General features: G+C 32.3%; 1 protein-coding gene across 1 annotated transcript in view; it reads left to right on the top strand.

The window, feature by feature from the left end:
* Positions 1–16,139, top strand: part of ZNF236 (zinc finger protein 236) — a 223,298-nt gene that overhangs the window by 106,834 nt on the left and 100,325 nt on the right. Inside the window, exons 13-16 of the mRNA XM_074273648.1 lie at positions 4,218–4,362; positions 5,500–5,760; positions 9,636–9,886; positions 12,167–12,268. Of these exons, the coding sequence (XP_074129749.1) occupies positions 4,218–4,362; positions 5,500–5,760; positions 9,636–9,886; positions 12,167–12,268 (759 nt within the window). The remainder of the gene's footprint in view (positions 1–4,217; positions 4,363–5,499; positions 5,761–9,635; positions 9,887–12,166; positions 12,269–16,139) is intronic.

Raw genomic sequence — 16,139 nt, 5'->3', positions numbered from 1 at the left:
ACCGTTTTACAGATGAGAAAAATGAGGCAGGTGATGTAGTTATTGTCCAAGGTTACACAGTTAATAAGTATATGAGACTGGATTTCGACTCAGGACTCCTTGACTCCATTATGCTATCCACTGTGCCAAATAGTTTCCTAAAGTTTTTAGGCTTAATCAAGTTTTCCCTGTTCTCTAGTTGCTGATGTTCTCTGTCCATACTATCTCATTCCTGATATAGCTGTCTTCTGTTTTCAAGCTGAATTTCCCCTTTCCTACCTGTCTTAGTAATTTTGTAAGTTCCTTAAGGATTGAAGACAGAGATTTGTTTCATTTTTTTGTTTGTATTCTTAGTGCTCAGTACTATGCCTTTCATTTAATGGTACATAATAAATGTGATTGAATTGAATTCATGGATAAAAAAATAGTCTTATAGCAACTCATAAATTTCAAAGTCATTTTACTACTTTTTCTTATTCCTCCTGTATACCAACATTACCTTGGACATATTCAATGAGTTTCTTTTCTTCTAGGGATCCTGGAAGTCTCCAATGACTTCAGGTATGACTAAGAATCTTATTGAAGTGACCTTTAAATTACTCTGTATACTTCCTAGACCAGAGAACAGGCCTATGTAGAGTAGACCAACATGGAAATTTATAGATTTATTATTTCACATATGTTTTTCTAGTTTGGCTCCAGAGATTCAAGCAATTCTTAGGATGAAATTGGGTAGTTGAAAGTGCCAGACTTTTCTGTTGTCAATTCATCTTACTGCTGTCAATAAGGACATTTTCAATGCCATCATGTTCTTTGTGGTATTTATTTTCTTTATGGCTGACTTAAGAAAAGGATCAGAGAAATCACTGCCTTCTCAAGAATTCAAAAATTGAGGATCATGCTACTAGAAGGAGAGTTTTTAGATATTGGGCTATACAGGCTAGTACCATATTTCTTGTCTTTGGTTTTAGGAGATTATGATAACAAGCCTTATTTCAGTGAATTTTTGGCATCTTTTATGGAATTTGCTCATGGTAACAAAATTATGCTGTATAATAGCTTCTTTTTTTTTTTTTTTTTTTTAAATTTTTTTTTATTATATATATATATATATTTTATAATATTATCCCTTGTATTCATTTTTCCAAATTACCCCCCCTCCCTTATTCCCTCCCCCCGACGACAGGCAATACCATACATTTTACATGTGTTACAATATAGTCTAAGTACAATACATGTGTGTGAATATCATTTTCTTGTTGCACAATAAACATTAGAATCCGAAGGTATATGCAACCTGGGCAGACAGATATTAGTGCTAACAATTTACATTCCCCTCCCAGTGTTTCTTCTCTGGGTGTATCTACCTCTGTCCATCATTGATCAACTGGAAGTGAGTTGGATCTTCTTTATGTTGAAGATTTCCACTTCCATCAGAATACATCCTCATACAGTATCGTTGTTGAAGTATACAGTGATCTTCTGGTTCTGCTCATTTCACTCAGCATCAGTTGATTTAAGTCTCTCCAACCCTCTCTGTATTCCTCCTGCTGGTCATTTCTTACTGAGCAATAATATTCCATAACTTTCATATACCACAATTTACCCAACCATTCTCCAACTGATGGACATCCAGTATAATAGCTTCTTATTTGACATGGCTAAAGTGTTGAGAATTCTATTTAAATATTTGAGTTATTAGAGTAATCGTGTATATGGGATTATCAAATTTTGGACAATTAGAATACAATTAAATGTACTTAAAACTCTACAGATATTTGCTCTTCTTGATGGTTCCAGTGGCATTTCAGTACATTGTAGATATCACAAATATCATACCAAATGTTAGAACTCCCTCTAACAAAATTCCCTTGTACAAAATATTTCTTACATATTTATATAATATTGTGCAATTTATACATCTGCATATGGCTTTTTCTTCTGATAGAATGTAATTTACTAGACTGAGAGCAAAGGCTTTTCATTTTTAATCTTCATTTCCTTCCTTAAAGCCTAGCAATAGTTCCTGGCATATATTAGGTACTTATTAAATACTTGTTGATTGTTTGATACATTACAGAAGACATTAATCACCACAGTTTTTCCACTGATTATCTAAGATTTTCTAAATAGTAAAGTAAATCTAGTACTTAATTCTTAATTATTCTTGCTTTTAAATAAATACTCCTTATCCTATTAAAGAAGGCATCTTACATACCTGTGATATCTAGACTTTTTAATATTAAATAAGTGCTTCATACTTTTAAAAAAATTATCAAGTAGCTACTGAATTCTCAAAAGCATATGTTATTAACTTTTTGGGGGTCATGGACCCCTTTGGCAATCTAGTGAAGCCTCTGGACTACTTCTCAGAATGTTTTTAAGTGAGTAAAGTAAAAAAAGTGTACTGTAAAGTTCTGATCGTTTCTCAGTTGTAATCCTTCTCTAGAAGGAGATTTCTTTTCTTTGTGAATCTTTTTCTCTGTCCTCTTCTTCCCCTCCAAAAGTATGGAATTGCTGGGCTTGCAAATCCCCGGGACGTCTTCTCCTTGATGTTGGGCTCCAATATGTAATGTTCTGTTGTCTCCAGAGACTGCCAATGGGTCTCTGGGAGGAGATCTGTTATCTCAACTGCCGCCAACTCTGACTTGGAATAGAGACTTTTCTCCCTTGCTCAATGTCGCTTCTTTTATCCTTCCAGAGAACTGGTGTGGAATAACTCAGGGACTTCTGGGAAAAAATACTTCAACCAATGAATTTGCTCCTCTTAAACATGCAAGCTCCTCCCCAGAAGTTCAAAGGGGTAAAACTCCCCTTAAAGGACAGAACTAGAGAATTATTAAGTACTGACTTAGCATCTTTGTCAAAAATTAGAAAATTAATGGTATAGAGAACTAAATTATTTGATCATGTTATTTGTCATATACTTCTAGTATGTATTATGTTACTATGTACAATTATTGTTGTACAATTACAACAGAAATTATGTTGAGGGGCAGCTAGGTGATGCAGTGGAGCACCAGCCCTGAATTCAGGAGGACCCCAGTTTAAATCTGGTCTCAGACACTTAACACTTCCTAGCTGTGTGACCCTGGGGAAGTCACTTGACCCCAGCCTGGGGGGAGGGGAATTATGTTGAAATATAATTGTAATTTTTTTAAGTTAAGGGGTACTAGGTTAAGCATCTCTTTTCTAAAGAATATTTGTAGGATAACCACATGAACATTGTTTTCTTTTTAAAGATGACTATATGTGATTGTGAATGATAGTAAAACCCATAACACATTCGATGTAAAAATCGCTCTTAGAGTTTTCAAAAACTTCATTTTCCCTGTCTTAATTGCTCTTTTAAGAGGAATCTCCAACTTAGTAAAAAAAAACTACCTGCTTAAAGTAGTTTTAATTTTTTTTATTTTGCCTTCTTTCAATCATCAGTTGGTTTTTTTTTGTTGTTGTTGTTTTGTTTTGTTTTTTTTAATGTCATGGCATTAGTTTTGATGAAAAAAGAAAGTGATCATTCAGTGTTCTATTTCACTTAAGTGGAAGATGCTGTCATTTAGATATGCTATAGTTTACTAAAGTTAGTGATGGCCAAAAAGCATTGATCTGTTTTGGTTGCTATCTTCAGCAAGTAATAATATAAAATGTTCCCATTTATTTTCTTTTGGAACTTCACATGGGAGATACTCATATATAAGCAAATGATTTTAGTAAAATAATTTATAACTTTCTGAAAAATTTCTGCAAAAAAAGTATAATAACAAATAAAATAAGAATTGACAGAATCGTCTGTGACATTTTTTATAAAAGATAATAACACATTATTTATAACCAGTAGCAAAAGATATTCAAAAATGCACAATACATAAACTTGGCATAAGTCTATAATGCATAAAATAGTGTTATATAATTAAACTTTAGTGTCATGAAAATATGTAGGTAAAACATTTTTCACTTTGGAATAAGACAATCATTTTCTTTAAACGTGATTTTTTTTTCCCCCTATAGCTACATTTTGGATTTATATCATAATTTATACCATAATTAACTTTAAAAATTCATGTATTTTCATTTATTGGTCAACTCTTATTTTTAAAGAGATATTTATTTTTACAAAAAAAAATGCTATCTAACCATAGTTTTTCAGGAGCATAGTTTGTTATTAATAGTTGAATTATAACTCGTAATTAAGTTTTAAAAATACTTTTGACAATGAATACATTTCTTTTGATTTTTAGGTCTCATTCAGCCAATCCCAAGAAACAGCCAATTTTTCCAAAGTTACTTTAATAATAATTTTGTCAATGAAGCAGATAGACCATACAAATGTTTTTACTGTCACCGAGCTTATAAAAAATCTTGCCACCTTAAACAGCACATCAGGTAAGATAACATATAAAGGAATATAAGTGAAAGTTCAATTATAGTAACCTTGGAGGATTTTCATGTGGATCAAATATGATAATGTACATATAGTGCTTTGTAAACTTGAAAGTGTTTTTGTCAATATTAGCTGATTGGGGATATCACTTCAGTAAGGTAAGATAATGAGGACAGGATATGAAGATGGTATAACTGGTTTTGCAGTGCAGATGCTGTTATGGGACTATGGCTTAAGTCAATATCTCAGAATCTCACTTTGCTCATTTGTAAAATGTATATTGATTATCTCATATCAAAAGGATAGAATGAATAATGGATGTGAATTGGTAGAATTTATAACATTTGAGTAAAGCTGATTTGGGATGCTCAAAATTTCTCATTTGATCTAGAATAGTTTGATGATTGGATTATTTAATTTGGATTTACCTCCTAGCTACCTCCTGGAGTGGATTTCTTTTGTCCTATTACTTTTTATCTTTGACTTTGTTGAAATTATAGAGAATATATATTATAAGAACCAATAATTATTCTCATCAATATTAATAGAAATATTCCAATACTTCCAGGATCCATGATTTAATTTGTTGTGGGTTTTCTCTCCTAAGAGTGTAGATCATAATCTCTTTATGCCTTAACTAATATTCTTTAAATTCTTGTGGGTTAAAAGGAAATTTTCACCTTTCTGCTGATGAGCCTCTCCAAACTTTTCTGGGTTGGTTATAATATATAAATATGTAACTCATCAACAATACCATAATCACTGACTTTTTTTTTTGTTGTTGTTAAAAGATATTAGACTTTATATTTTGTTGACGTGGTCTTTTAGAGAGCCAAGGGTCACTTTTTGTGCCATGACTGAAAAAGAAATAGAAACTTAATTATGAGAATTATTGTAGAAAGAACATTGTATTTATAATCCCAGAATCTCATTTTAGTTCTTGATCTGTTATTTATGGATATATTGTGTTGGACAAATCAGTGAACTTCTCCAAAGCAATAGAAGAACAATATCTACCCTTTTTGTGGTACAGGCTTTAATTTGAGAATCTTTGGAATAATAATAAAAAGTGCTTTGCAACTTTCAAAATGCTGTATTAATTTAAGTTATTATTACTCATTTCCCCCCCCTCTCCTTAGATCACATACTGGTGAGAAACCATTTAAATGTTCTCAATGTGGAAGAGGTTTTGTGTCTGCAGGAGTGCTGAAAGCACATATCCGAACACATACTGGGCTGAAAGCTTTCAAGTGTCTTATATGTAATGGAGCTTTTACTACTGGTGGTAGCCTAAGGAGACATATGGGCATTCATAATGATCTTCGACCTTATATGTGTCCTTATTGTCAAAAAACATTTAAGACCTCATTAAATTGTAAAAAACACATGAAGACACATAGGTAGGTATTAATTATATTATTTGTGGTGTTACTTTTAATCTTAAGGATTTCTGTACTTGGCACTTCATATTTCCATGTAAAAATAGTTCATTTGTCAAAGTAGCGTGTGGTTGTGTATGGTGGGCCAGTTTTGGATTTAAGATATTTAAATTTCTACCTCTGAAACATTCTCTCTCTGATTTGGACCTTTTTGGTTGCTGTATCAAATTGGGTAATATAAGTTGAGCATATGTAGTTCAATAAATCCCCAGATCTTTTTAGTATGAATTGTTTCTTTTAAATTGGCTGTAACCTTCTAAAATTACATTCTAGTCATTAATCTCATCTCATTAAAACCCAGTGAAATCTAAAAAGGAAAATTTCTGAGTACATTAGAATGTCTTTATTTTGCTGGTGTATGTGTGTGTGTGTGTGTGTGTGTGTGTGTGTGTGTGTGTGTATGTATATATATATATATATATATATATATATATATATATATATATATATATTGTGCATGTGTATAAAAGTATGACAGGACATTTGTTTTATTACTCTTAGCTCCTTTCTTTGTTTTTTCCTCCTTTGAATTTATTCTAGTGTCTTTATTGATATTTTTATTGCTACATTGTATCTAATCTTTAATGCATCTAAATTTGTAACTATATATAGGAGGTCTTTTTTCCTCAACAGTTTTCCGTTTAAAGATATTTTTAACTAGAGTGGTGAGATTCTTGGCAGTTAATTTCTTAAGCCATGTAATAGAGGCTTCTTGAAGAATTCTTTTTGAAGAGTTTGTCTGTCTTTTATTTTAAGCTATGGTCTAGAAATCCAAATCCCATTCACAAATAGCAGTATTTTTTGTGTAAATTAAAAAATAAATATTGTTATTCTAAATTTAGTAAACACTAATATGGAAATATTACCACATGGAGAAAATAGGATTTCAACTTCAAATATCAATTTTATAATGGCTTTAAAAGTTTATACACACACATACACACACATACACACACACACACACACACACACACACACACACACACAATATTTCGATGCTTTACTTTCAAAGTTGTCCTGCAGTCTTGTCTTCCTCTGACCTCCTTCATTTCTCTTTTGTGCATTTTTCTTTAAATGCTTCAACAATCCTCTTCTCTTTTTTTCATATAAGTATCACTGCCGTGTCTCTTTTAAAAGTTTTTATCCCCTCCCAAATTAGACAAAAACCCCCTCTTGTGAAAAATGAATATAGTCACCCAAAGCAAATTCCCACATTGATATTATCTTGAAAATATTTTGCCTTCTACACTTTGTATCCATTACTTAGTTTCTTAGTTGGTCCTTTGGAGTTGTGATGGGTCATTGTATTGTTTAAAGATCTTGTTTTAAAAAACTAAAACATTTTTTAATGTTGTAAACTTGATTATTAATTCTGTACCTGATTCTGTTTACTTCATTCAATATTAGTCTTCTCAGATTATCCGTCTTATCAGTTCTTATATGTTAATACTCCATTATAGCCATTTTCTGTAATTTTTCCATCTGTTCTCAAATTGACGAGCATGTCCTTAATTTCTTTCTTTGCTACAATTAAAAAGTTGTGTTATGAATATTTTTGTTCACGTCAACTTTTTCTCTCTTTGAACTCTTTGAGCCTGTTGTCTCCAAAGGTATTACTAAATCAAAAGGTATACAAAGTTTAGTTACTTTTTGTGCATAGTTTCAAATTGCTTTCCAAAAAGGCCAGATAATAGCACCACCAGCAATAATGTGCCTAACTTTCTGTAGCTCTTTCAACTGTTCTCATTTTCTATCTTTGTCAACTTTACCAAGCTAATGGGTATGAGGTAGAACTTAAGAATTATTTTAATTTGCATTTCTCTATTTTTTTAGTAGTCTGGAGCATTTTCTCATATAATTTTTGATAAATTGGCTTTCTTCGAACCCCTGATAGCAGATTGTACATGCTGGTTGACCATTTATCTTTTAAGGAATAGCTTTACTTCTATATTTGAATCATTTACTTATGTATAGATATCAAATTTTTATGAGAAGAACTTGCAGCAAAAATTTTTTTCTTCAGCTAATTTGTTTCTTCTAATTTTGACTGTATTGATCTTGCTTTTTGTGTGTAGAAGCTGTTCATTTTAATGCAATCAAAACTGACTTTTTAACCTTCTGGTCTTCTCTATCTATGGTCTAGAAATTTTTTCTTAAGCATAGTTATGAAATTCCTTTCCTTATTTGATGTGCTTACCTTTTGTAGCTAGACCATTTATCTATTTGAAGTTTATTTTGGCACATGCATAGGGTCAGGTATATGGTATAAAGAAATGGGCGTATAGCAGTATAAGAGCAGCTTAGGTGGGACAGTGGATAAAGTGCCACACCTGGAGTCAGGAAGACTTGCTTTCTTGATTGTAATCTGGCCTTGATACTGACTAGTTGTGTGACCTGGGTAAGTCACTTTACCCTGTTTACCTCAGTTTCTTCATCTAGAAAATGAGCTTGAAAAGGAAATACCAAACTACTCCAGTATCTTTGTCAAGAAAATATCAGATGAATTCCTGAAGAGTCAGATAATTGAACCCACTGAATAACAACAAATATGGTCAGGAGTATGCTTGGAGCCATTTCCAACTGTTTCTCATTAAATTTTCAGCATGATCACTTATACCTAAGATATTGGCATTTAATACACATCAAGTTTTGATTTATTAATTTGTGGGTCATCTAGACATAGTGTTAATAATGCAGATTTTAAACTTAAAAGATTGTGTGCATATTTTTTTTACCCAGTTGTTAAAAATTTACTAGCAGATTACTGTATTGCTTTGTAACTGTTGCTTGGCTTCAGTAGGAGTGCTGTTGAAAGCTCTGGGAATGAAGTCATCACCAGGCTGGAGAACAAGTGACTGTAGAGTAATAGTTATAATAATAATGATAATAAGCATTTCTATAGCACTTTGTTTTACAAAGTGCTTTGCATGGATTATCTCATTTGACTCTCAAATCCCAGTGTGTGCCATGTTATTCTTAATGTAATTCTGTCAGACTGCTTTCCATTAATGTTTGACATTCTTGTTGAATTGTGAAAGCTTAACCCAGTAGTTTGTGTCTTTGTGTTTAGTTGAACACTGTGCTATTTTGTTCATTGAAGCGGCTAAATAGCTCAGTGGATAAAGATCTTGGCCTTAGTTCAAATTCATCCTTAGTTATTGTAAGTCATTTAAACCTCCATGTGTCTCAGTTTTCCTCAGCAATCAAATGAGAATCAAAACATCCAACTGCTTTACAGAATTTTTGTGAGGATCAAATGAGATAATATATGTTAAGCACTTAGCATGGTGCCTGGCATGTAGTAGGCAATTAATAAATGCTTGTTTATTTCCCTCCTCAGGCACTTCTTTATGATGGATATTTAATCTGCTCTACAGATCTTTTTTTTTTTTTTTTAAATAACCAGTACCAAATCCTGTTTTTTCAACCAGAAAGAAATTTTTAAAGTGAGATAAACTTCCCTTCAAAAATAGTAAATAGTCATAAAACCAAAGGACTTCAAGTTGCAATTATTCTATAGTCTTCTGTCATTTTACAGTTCAAAAAACTGAGGCCGGAAATATTAAATAAATTTGAACAAATCACATAGATAGTAAGTTGCAAAGTTAGGATTAAATCTCAGGTATACCTCAAAGCTGTTGTTCTTTTTAATCATTATTTTACTAATGTTATAATAAGACATACTTTATGAAGGGGAAAAGAGAAGGGCAGTAGAAGAAGATAAAAAAATAAAATGTTATTTTAGTTCATAAAATAAAGTTTTCTAAATGTTATTTTGGAGATAATTATTAGCAACTTCTGACAATTGAGTTTCATTTTATTTTATTTTTTTAAAGATATGAACTTGCTCAACAGTTACAACAGCACCAACAAGCTGCTTCTATAGATGATACCACAGTAGATCAGCAGACCATTCATGTTTCTACTCAGATGCAAGTAGAAGTTGAAAGTGATGAACTTCAGCAAAGTGAAACTGTCACTACTGATCATGAAGCCATTTTGGAACTGGACCAGCAGCATGTAGTAGGTCCAGAAGAAGCAGGTCTTGGACAACAGTTGGCAGACCAACCTTTGGAGCCTGATGAGGGTAATTTTCTTAATGTTAAAAATGTATTTTTATTGTATATGGAATGATGAAGTTGTCTTAGACTACTCTCATCTGCACCGAATAGTTCATTTTTGTAATATCTTAGCAGCATCACTTACTTCTTATTTTAATTATATATTAATGTGCATTTTTCTATAGTCACTTATAGCCATTCTTACACAGTTATTGACTAACTGTAATTCTTCCCTAAATACTGGCCATATCTCCAAAATCAACTCTTTAAATAGGAATAAAAATAGAAAACTAATACTACTTACTCCATTTATTTTCTCAGTCAGTATATAAACTTTTGGGATGAGGATTGTATTTATAGTTTTTTTTTTTTTTAATATTCATATTGCCCACTACAGTATTAGACATACTGCTGCTCTATAAATATCTATTGAATTGGATTGGTTTATAGAATGTTATTTTCAGTAATATTTCTGAGTTTCCTAATAAAGTATTTAGCTGGATATATCATATAATTGCTATGAGAGGTTTTCCGTCTTCTATACTTTGTTCCTTTTTTGGTTATGTGTATCCCTGATAATGTTTTAAGAAAAAGTATAAATAGAATTCTGCTGACAGCTTATTTTGGAACTTAAAAAAAAAAGATACTGTTTACACTTTCTTTTACCCCATGATTCTTTGGACTTATTTATTATGCCTTTTGTTTTCCTGTCACTTTAAAAGATATTTCTCCCTTCTACCATATAGTAAGCTTTCCTTAGCATCAAAGATTAACAAAAAATGTTCAGCCAAAGATTTTACGTAGGAAATGACACACAAATTGACCTTGAAAGAAGGGAGGAACTCTCAGAAAAATTATTAGAAGAATGAAGATAATATATTCATCAAATATATGAGAGTATGTACAAAGGAATTGTGGGAGATGGAAGGTTATGTAAGAACAAGAAGTTGGCTTCTTTTGGTCAGTCATGTACTTTAAGAATTACTACATTGACAACAATTTAAAAAATATATTGGAAAGAGTAGAGACTGGTGGCGAGAAAACAAATTAGATGACTTTTCCCATAGTTGTGGTGAGAGGTATTGAAGGCTTATAGCTTGTTGGTGACTGAATAAAGAAAAGTTGAAGAAAAGAAATGTTTTATTGAGAAAATCAATTAGGTTTGGCATCTGACTAAATATGTCAATGGAGGGAGTGTGGAAGAATGAATCAAGGATAACTCCTGTTGGCTTCTTCAAAAGAAATAAGGAAGCCAGAAAAAGAGATGGTTTTTGGAGAAAAAAATTCTTTTTTATACACGTTGAATTTGTGATGTTATGATAGTAATAGTTGATCATGTGAGATTGTAGTTGGAGGGAGTTATTTCTGTAATAACTAGAGCTGGATATGTAAATTTGGAATTCATCACTAGAATTCCTTTTTAAATAGAGGGACATCTCCATAGCAACATATTGAAGTGGCAAAGAAAGGAGTTGGTGAAACAGGTTTATCATCAAGCCAAAGGCACTAATAATAAAAAGCATTTGTAACAACAACAAAAACTACCATGATAATAATTACATCTAATTGCAGCAGCATTGATTCTAGAGGAGGAAAATAGGAAACAAAATATAATAAGTCTGCCTTCTCTTTTAAGTCCACCTATACTGAAACTTTGTTAGTTCTGAAAAAATAATGTTAAGGTGGAAAAAATGTGTGGAAAAGCATGGCTTAGAAATAAGGAATGCAAAGGGCCAAAATTTTGTAGATAATGTGTATCTTTTGTAGATAAATTACATCTATCTTGTATACAAGATAAAAGAAATGATATTTTAACAAACATGAAAAACACAGTGTTAAAAATGATTCAATTTTGTAGTATTCAGCAATTTGAGCCTGTTTAGAGCATCACTTAGATTTCTAAAAGGTACTTCTAGGACTATCCTTTCTTCCTACTTACTCAGTGTGGACCTAACTCATTATCTTTCGGCAGTGTCTGTCCAAGATATTGTTCATATACATATATACATGTTAGATGTAATTACATATTCATATTTTATTTTATAATAATTATATCTTTTAAGTGATTATGAATTTTATGGAGGAGACTTTAGGAACATTAAAATTTCCTCAGCTCATTTTTAAATTTAAAGAAGTACTGCTTTGAACAGGCTTTTAAGTGAGATGAAAGGGTTTTTGAATCTAATTTTTTGAGATTTAAGCAGTTTTAATTTTAAGATTAAATATTAAAAGTATCCTTATGTTTAAATCTGTTATATTCTCCTAGGTCATTAAATTTTTCTTTGTATATTTGTTCTTGGCTTTAGATAGGTTTGTGACTTCTGAACATACTCTCCAAGATAACATCAATCAGTTTGAACAGCAAACTATCCCACAACAGTCTTTTGAATCAACAGGATTATCTCAAGGTCAGTGTGTATAGATTAAATGAATCTTTTTTAAAAAAAATTATAGATTTTTCAGGATTTAATTTTACCATAATTCTTGATATTTGTTTTAAACTTTGCTTCATTTTGTAATGTAATAACATTCAGAATGTTTTTGTTTGCATTAGATCAGACTGTGTCACTTCTCTCCTTAGTATGATTCATTGGATCTCTGTTACTTATAAGATGAATTACAAATTTCTCAAAGTTTTTCATGCTCTGGCTCCTGCTTATTTTTTTGCTATTAGGTACTCTCTACTCCAGAGTATTAGGTACTCTGTAGAACTGATTGTTCGTGTTCATACATGACATTCTATCTCCTATTGCCATACCTTTGCACAAGTTGTCTATTCTTTTAAAAGGCCTTTCCTGATCCCCATCCCCAGCATTTTGTATTTTTTTTGCATATATTTATTTTCTTATCTCTTAGAATGTTGTTTCCCATGTTGCTATAAATTCTGAGGATAGGTATACTTTCACTTCTGAATTTGTATTTCTGGTATTTAACAGTGTCTGGCACATATTAAGAACTTAATAAGTGCTTGTTGATTGATTATTTAATTCTAGGAAGGAGAATTCCACTTTGTGATTTTCTCACTCCTCAAACAGTAGACTAGTAGTCATATTACACTGGTAGTTTTTAGAATTTCTAATGGGCCAGGTAATGATCATTAAGAAATAAATAGGGGATTGGTAAAATATAATTAGATGGATATAGCAGAAGAACCTTTATGTATTACATTTTTATTACCTGTTGCAGGTTCTTACTGGGTCTTATGTTGTAATGAGCATCTCTATACTATTTAATATTATATGATGATGCACATAACATTGCTCTGACCTATTTTGATGAACTTGATAGAGTGATAATATAATGGAAACAATCTCAAAGTCAAAAGCTGAGTCTTAGTTCTGACAATAATTAGCATTGAAGGCCTTAAGCAAATGACTTACCCTTTTTAAGCTTCAGTTTTCCTTATTAATAAAAAAGGAATAATAATGAGCCAAACCATCTTCTTCACAGGACTATTAAGAGAACAATCTTAACTCTAAAGCTTTGTGTATAGGTATGGAGAAGTATTGTTTGTTATTAAACTTTACCCCCAAGTGGGAAATGCCGCTAAAAATTAATCTTCAGGATCACACTGCCTTATTCTGTGAATATTACTGTTTCTAAATTTTGTTGCTATCTTTTGTTTTTATAAATCAGCTATATTTCTCAATCGCCCATTTTTCACACTCTCCCAGAGTTTAACCCTTGTAACAGAGAGGAAAAAGATTAGCAAAACTAGCCATCTTTCTTTATATTTAATATTTGATCTTTACTCCATGGAGTCAAATGTAGTTCCAGTGCTTCTTGTTAGCCTTCTAAGAAAACAAAAACATGAAGCTAACAGGAAAATAAAGATGATTTAAATTAAATGTTTCATTAGAAATTTAGCATTAAACATTAATAAAGATAATTGTATTTGCTTAATAATCTCTACATTTAAATTGATTTTCTTGCCTTCCCCAAAGGCCTACTCTGAGTCTTCATGATGACATGGATCTTGACCCTGGTATTTGGAAAGGTATGCCTGCAGAGTACAGGCAGATTATGACATGCTAAAAAGGCTTCAGATTATGACATATTCAAAAGGATTCATGTTTGTTCTTGCCATCAGATAGAATCTGGTTTCTGAGAACCATTTTAGCAGAGGAGAGAAAGAGAGAGACAGGGAGAGAAAGACAGACTTATCACATCTAGGTTCATTACTTGCTGATAAATGCCATAGCATTTTATGAGATCAAAATACATAGTGGGCATCGATATTATATGTCCCCCTTCTACTTCTACAGTGATAGTGGCAGAGTGGAAGAAAATGGACTGAGAATGCTAAGAATCATAAAGTTTTTAGCCTGTGTTTGAACTTTGATTTGGCTGTTGGTACTCTAAATGTTAAACCTTTATCCATTGAATAATAGATGCCTTGTCCATATTCTTAGAGGAACTGAATCCTCTCAATATTGACAATCTTGGTATAAATTAAATGAGAAAAAAGATAAAGAGCTACAGCTAAATTGGAAATTGATTCACAGGTTCTTGTTAAGGAATCAAGTTGAGAAATAGATTGGGGTGTGTGTGTGTGTGTGTGTGTGTGTGTGTGTGTGTGTGCGCGCGCACGCGCGCACGTGCACACGCGTGTATGTGCATATATGTGTGTATGTGTGTTCCTGCCAAATATGAAGTATCTTTCAGAGAACATCTGATTGTCCATTATTACAGTACTTAAGACCAATACCACTGTGATTACTTATAGCTTATGTACAAATTTCTTTTGGAAGAGAAGGAAAATGTATTGAGATTCAAAGAACTTTGCTAGATCTCTCAGTGTATTTAAATAAGCATATATTTTGATAATTGGTGATTTCAATGCCAAGTTGAAATTTTAGCAAAAACAATTCAGTAAACATTTTCTCTGACCAACGTTTGCCAGGCACTATATTAAGTACTGGGGATACAAAAAGAGGGGGAAAGAAACTAAGTTTGATGGGAGAGAACATGCACACAAATATATATATATATATATATATATATACATATGTATGTATGTATGTATCAAGCTATATACAGGATAAATAGGAAATAATTAAAAGAGAGAAATCATGGAAAGTAGGAGGGGGTTAAAGAAGATTTTCTATAGAAAGTGAAATTTTAGTTGGGACTAAAAGACAAGGAGGTCAGTAGGCAGATCAGCAGAAGAAGAATGTTACAAGAAGGAGAGAGGGGGAATCATCAAAGAAAATACTTGGAGTTTTTGACTATTATTTTTTTTAGTCAGGAGCCAGTGTTATTGGACCAGAGAATATGTGGTGAGAAGTGGGTATAAAAAGACTTGAGAGGGGACAAGGTAATGAAGGATTTAAATGCGAAGTAGAATTTTTGTATTTACTCCTGGGAGTAATAGGGAACAACTGGAGTTTAACAGTGTAGAGAGGTGGAGGAGAATGATTAACATGCTCAATTCTGCAGTTTGGGAAAATCATTTTTATAATGGATTGGATTGGAATGGGGAAAGACTTTAAGGCCCAGCATCAGATAATGAGGGCTTGTATAAAATAGTAGCAATATCAGAGGAGAGAAGGGGCCATGTTTGAGAAGTATTGCAAAAAAGTTAAAACAATAGACCTTGGCAAAAGCTTTGGTATAAGGAGTGAGAATTTTTGAAGAGACCAGGATAATTTCTATGAAGGACTAGAAGGATGGTATTGTCTCTACAGTAATAGGGAAGATAGGAAGATGAATGATTATAAAGGGAAAGGTAATGAGTTCTGCTTTGGAGATACTGAGTATTAGATATGTACACTGGACCTCCAGTTTGAAAGGCAATTAGTGTTGCAGGGAGATTGGGGCAGGATAGGTAAATTTGAGAATCAATAGCATAGTTTGTAATTCAATCCCTGACAACTGATACTAAGTGAAGGGAGTTCAGAAGAGCCTACGACTGAACCTTAAGGATACCATTTATTAGAGAGTGATCTGTTGGAAGATCCAACAAAGGAGCTAGGAGTAGTCAGATGAGAAGGAAAAGATCCAGAGAGAATGGTGTTCCAAAAACCTAGAGTATGCCTGGAGATGAGTGATCACGAACATCATAAAGTATGGGCTAGGAGAATGAGAATGGAAGGCCAATAGATTAAGCAATCAAAAAGATCAGTGGTAATATTGCAGAGAACTTTTTTGGTGGATTGGTAAGGTTGGAAGCCAAAGATATGATCCAGCAATTAGAAGTGAGAGAGAACAAAGGGTTATAAACTACGCCAAAGTAACAGACTTTTTTTCTTTGAGGAAAGAATTATAACATTGTAGATG

Source organism: Sminthopsis crassicaudata, chromosome 1 (assembly GCF_048593235.1).
Source record: "Sminthopsis crassicaudata isolate SCR6 chromosome 1, ASM4859323v1, whole genome shotgun sequence".
In the NCBI taxonomy this organism is placed as follows: Eukaryota; Metazoa; Chordata; class Mammalia; order Dasyuromorphia; family Dasyuridae; genus Sminthopsis; species Sminthopsis crassicaudata.
Note: the sequence above shows the minus strand (reverse complement) of the source record. Positions and strands in the feature narration are given on the sequence as shown.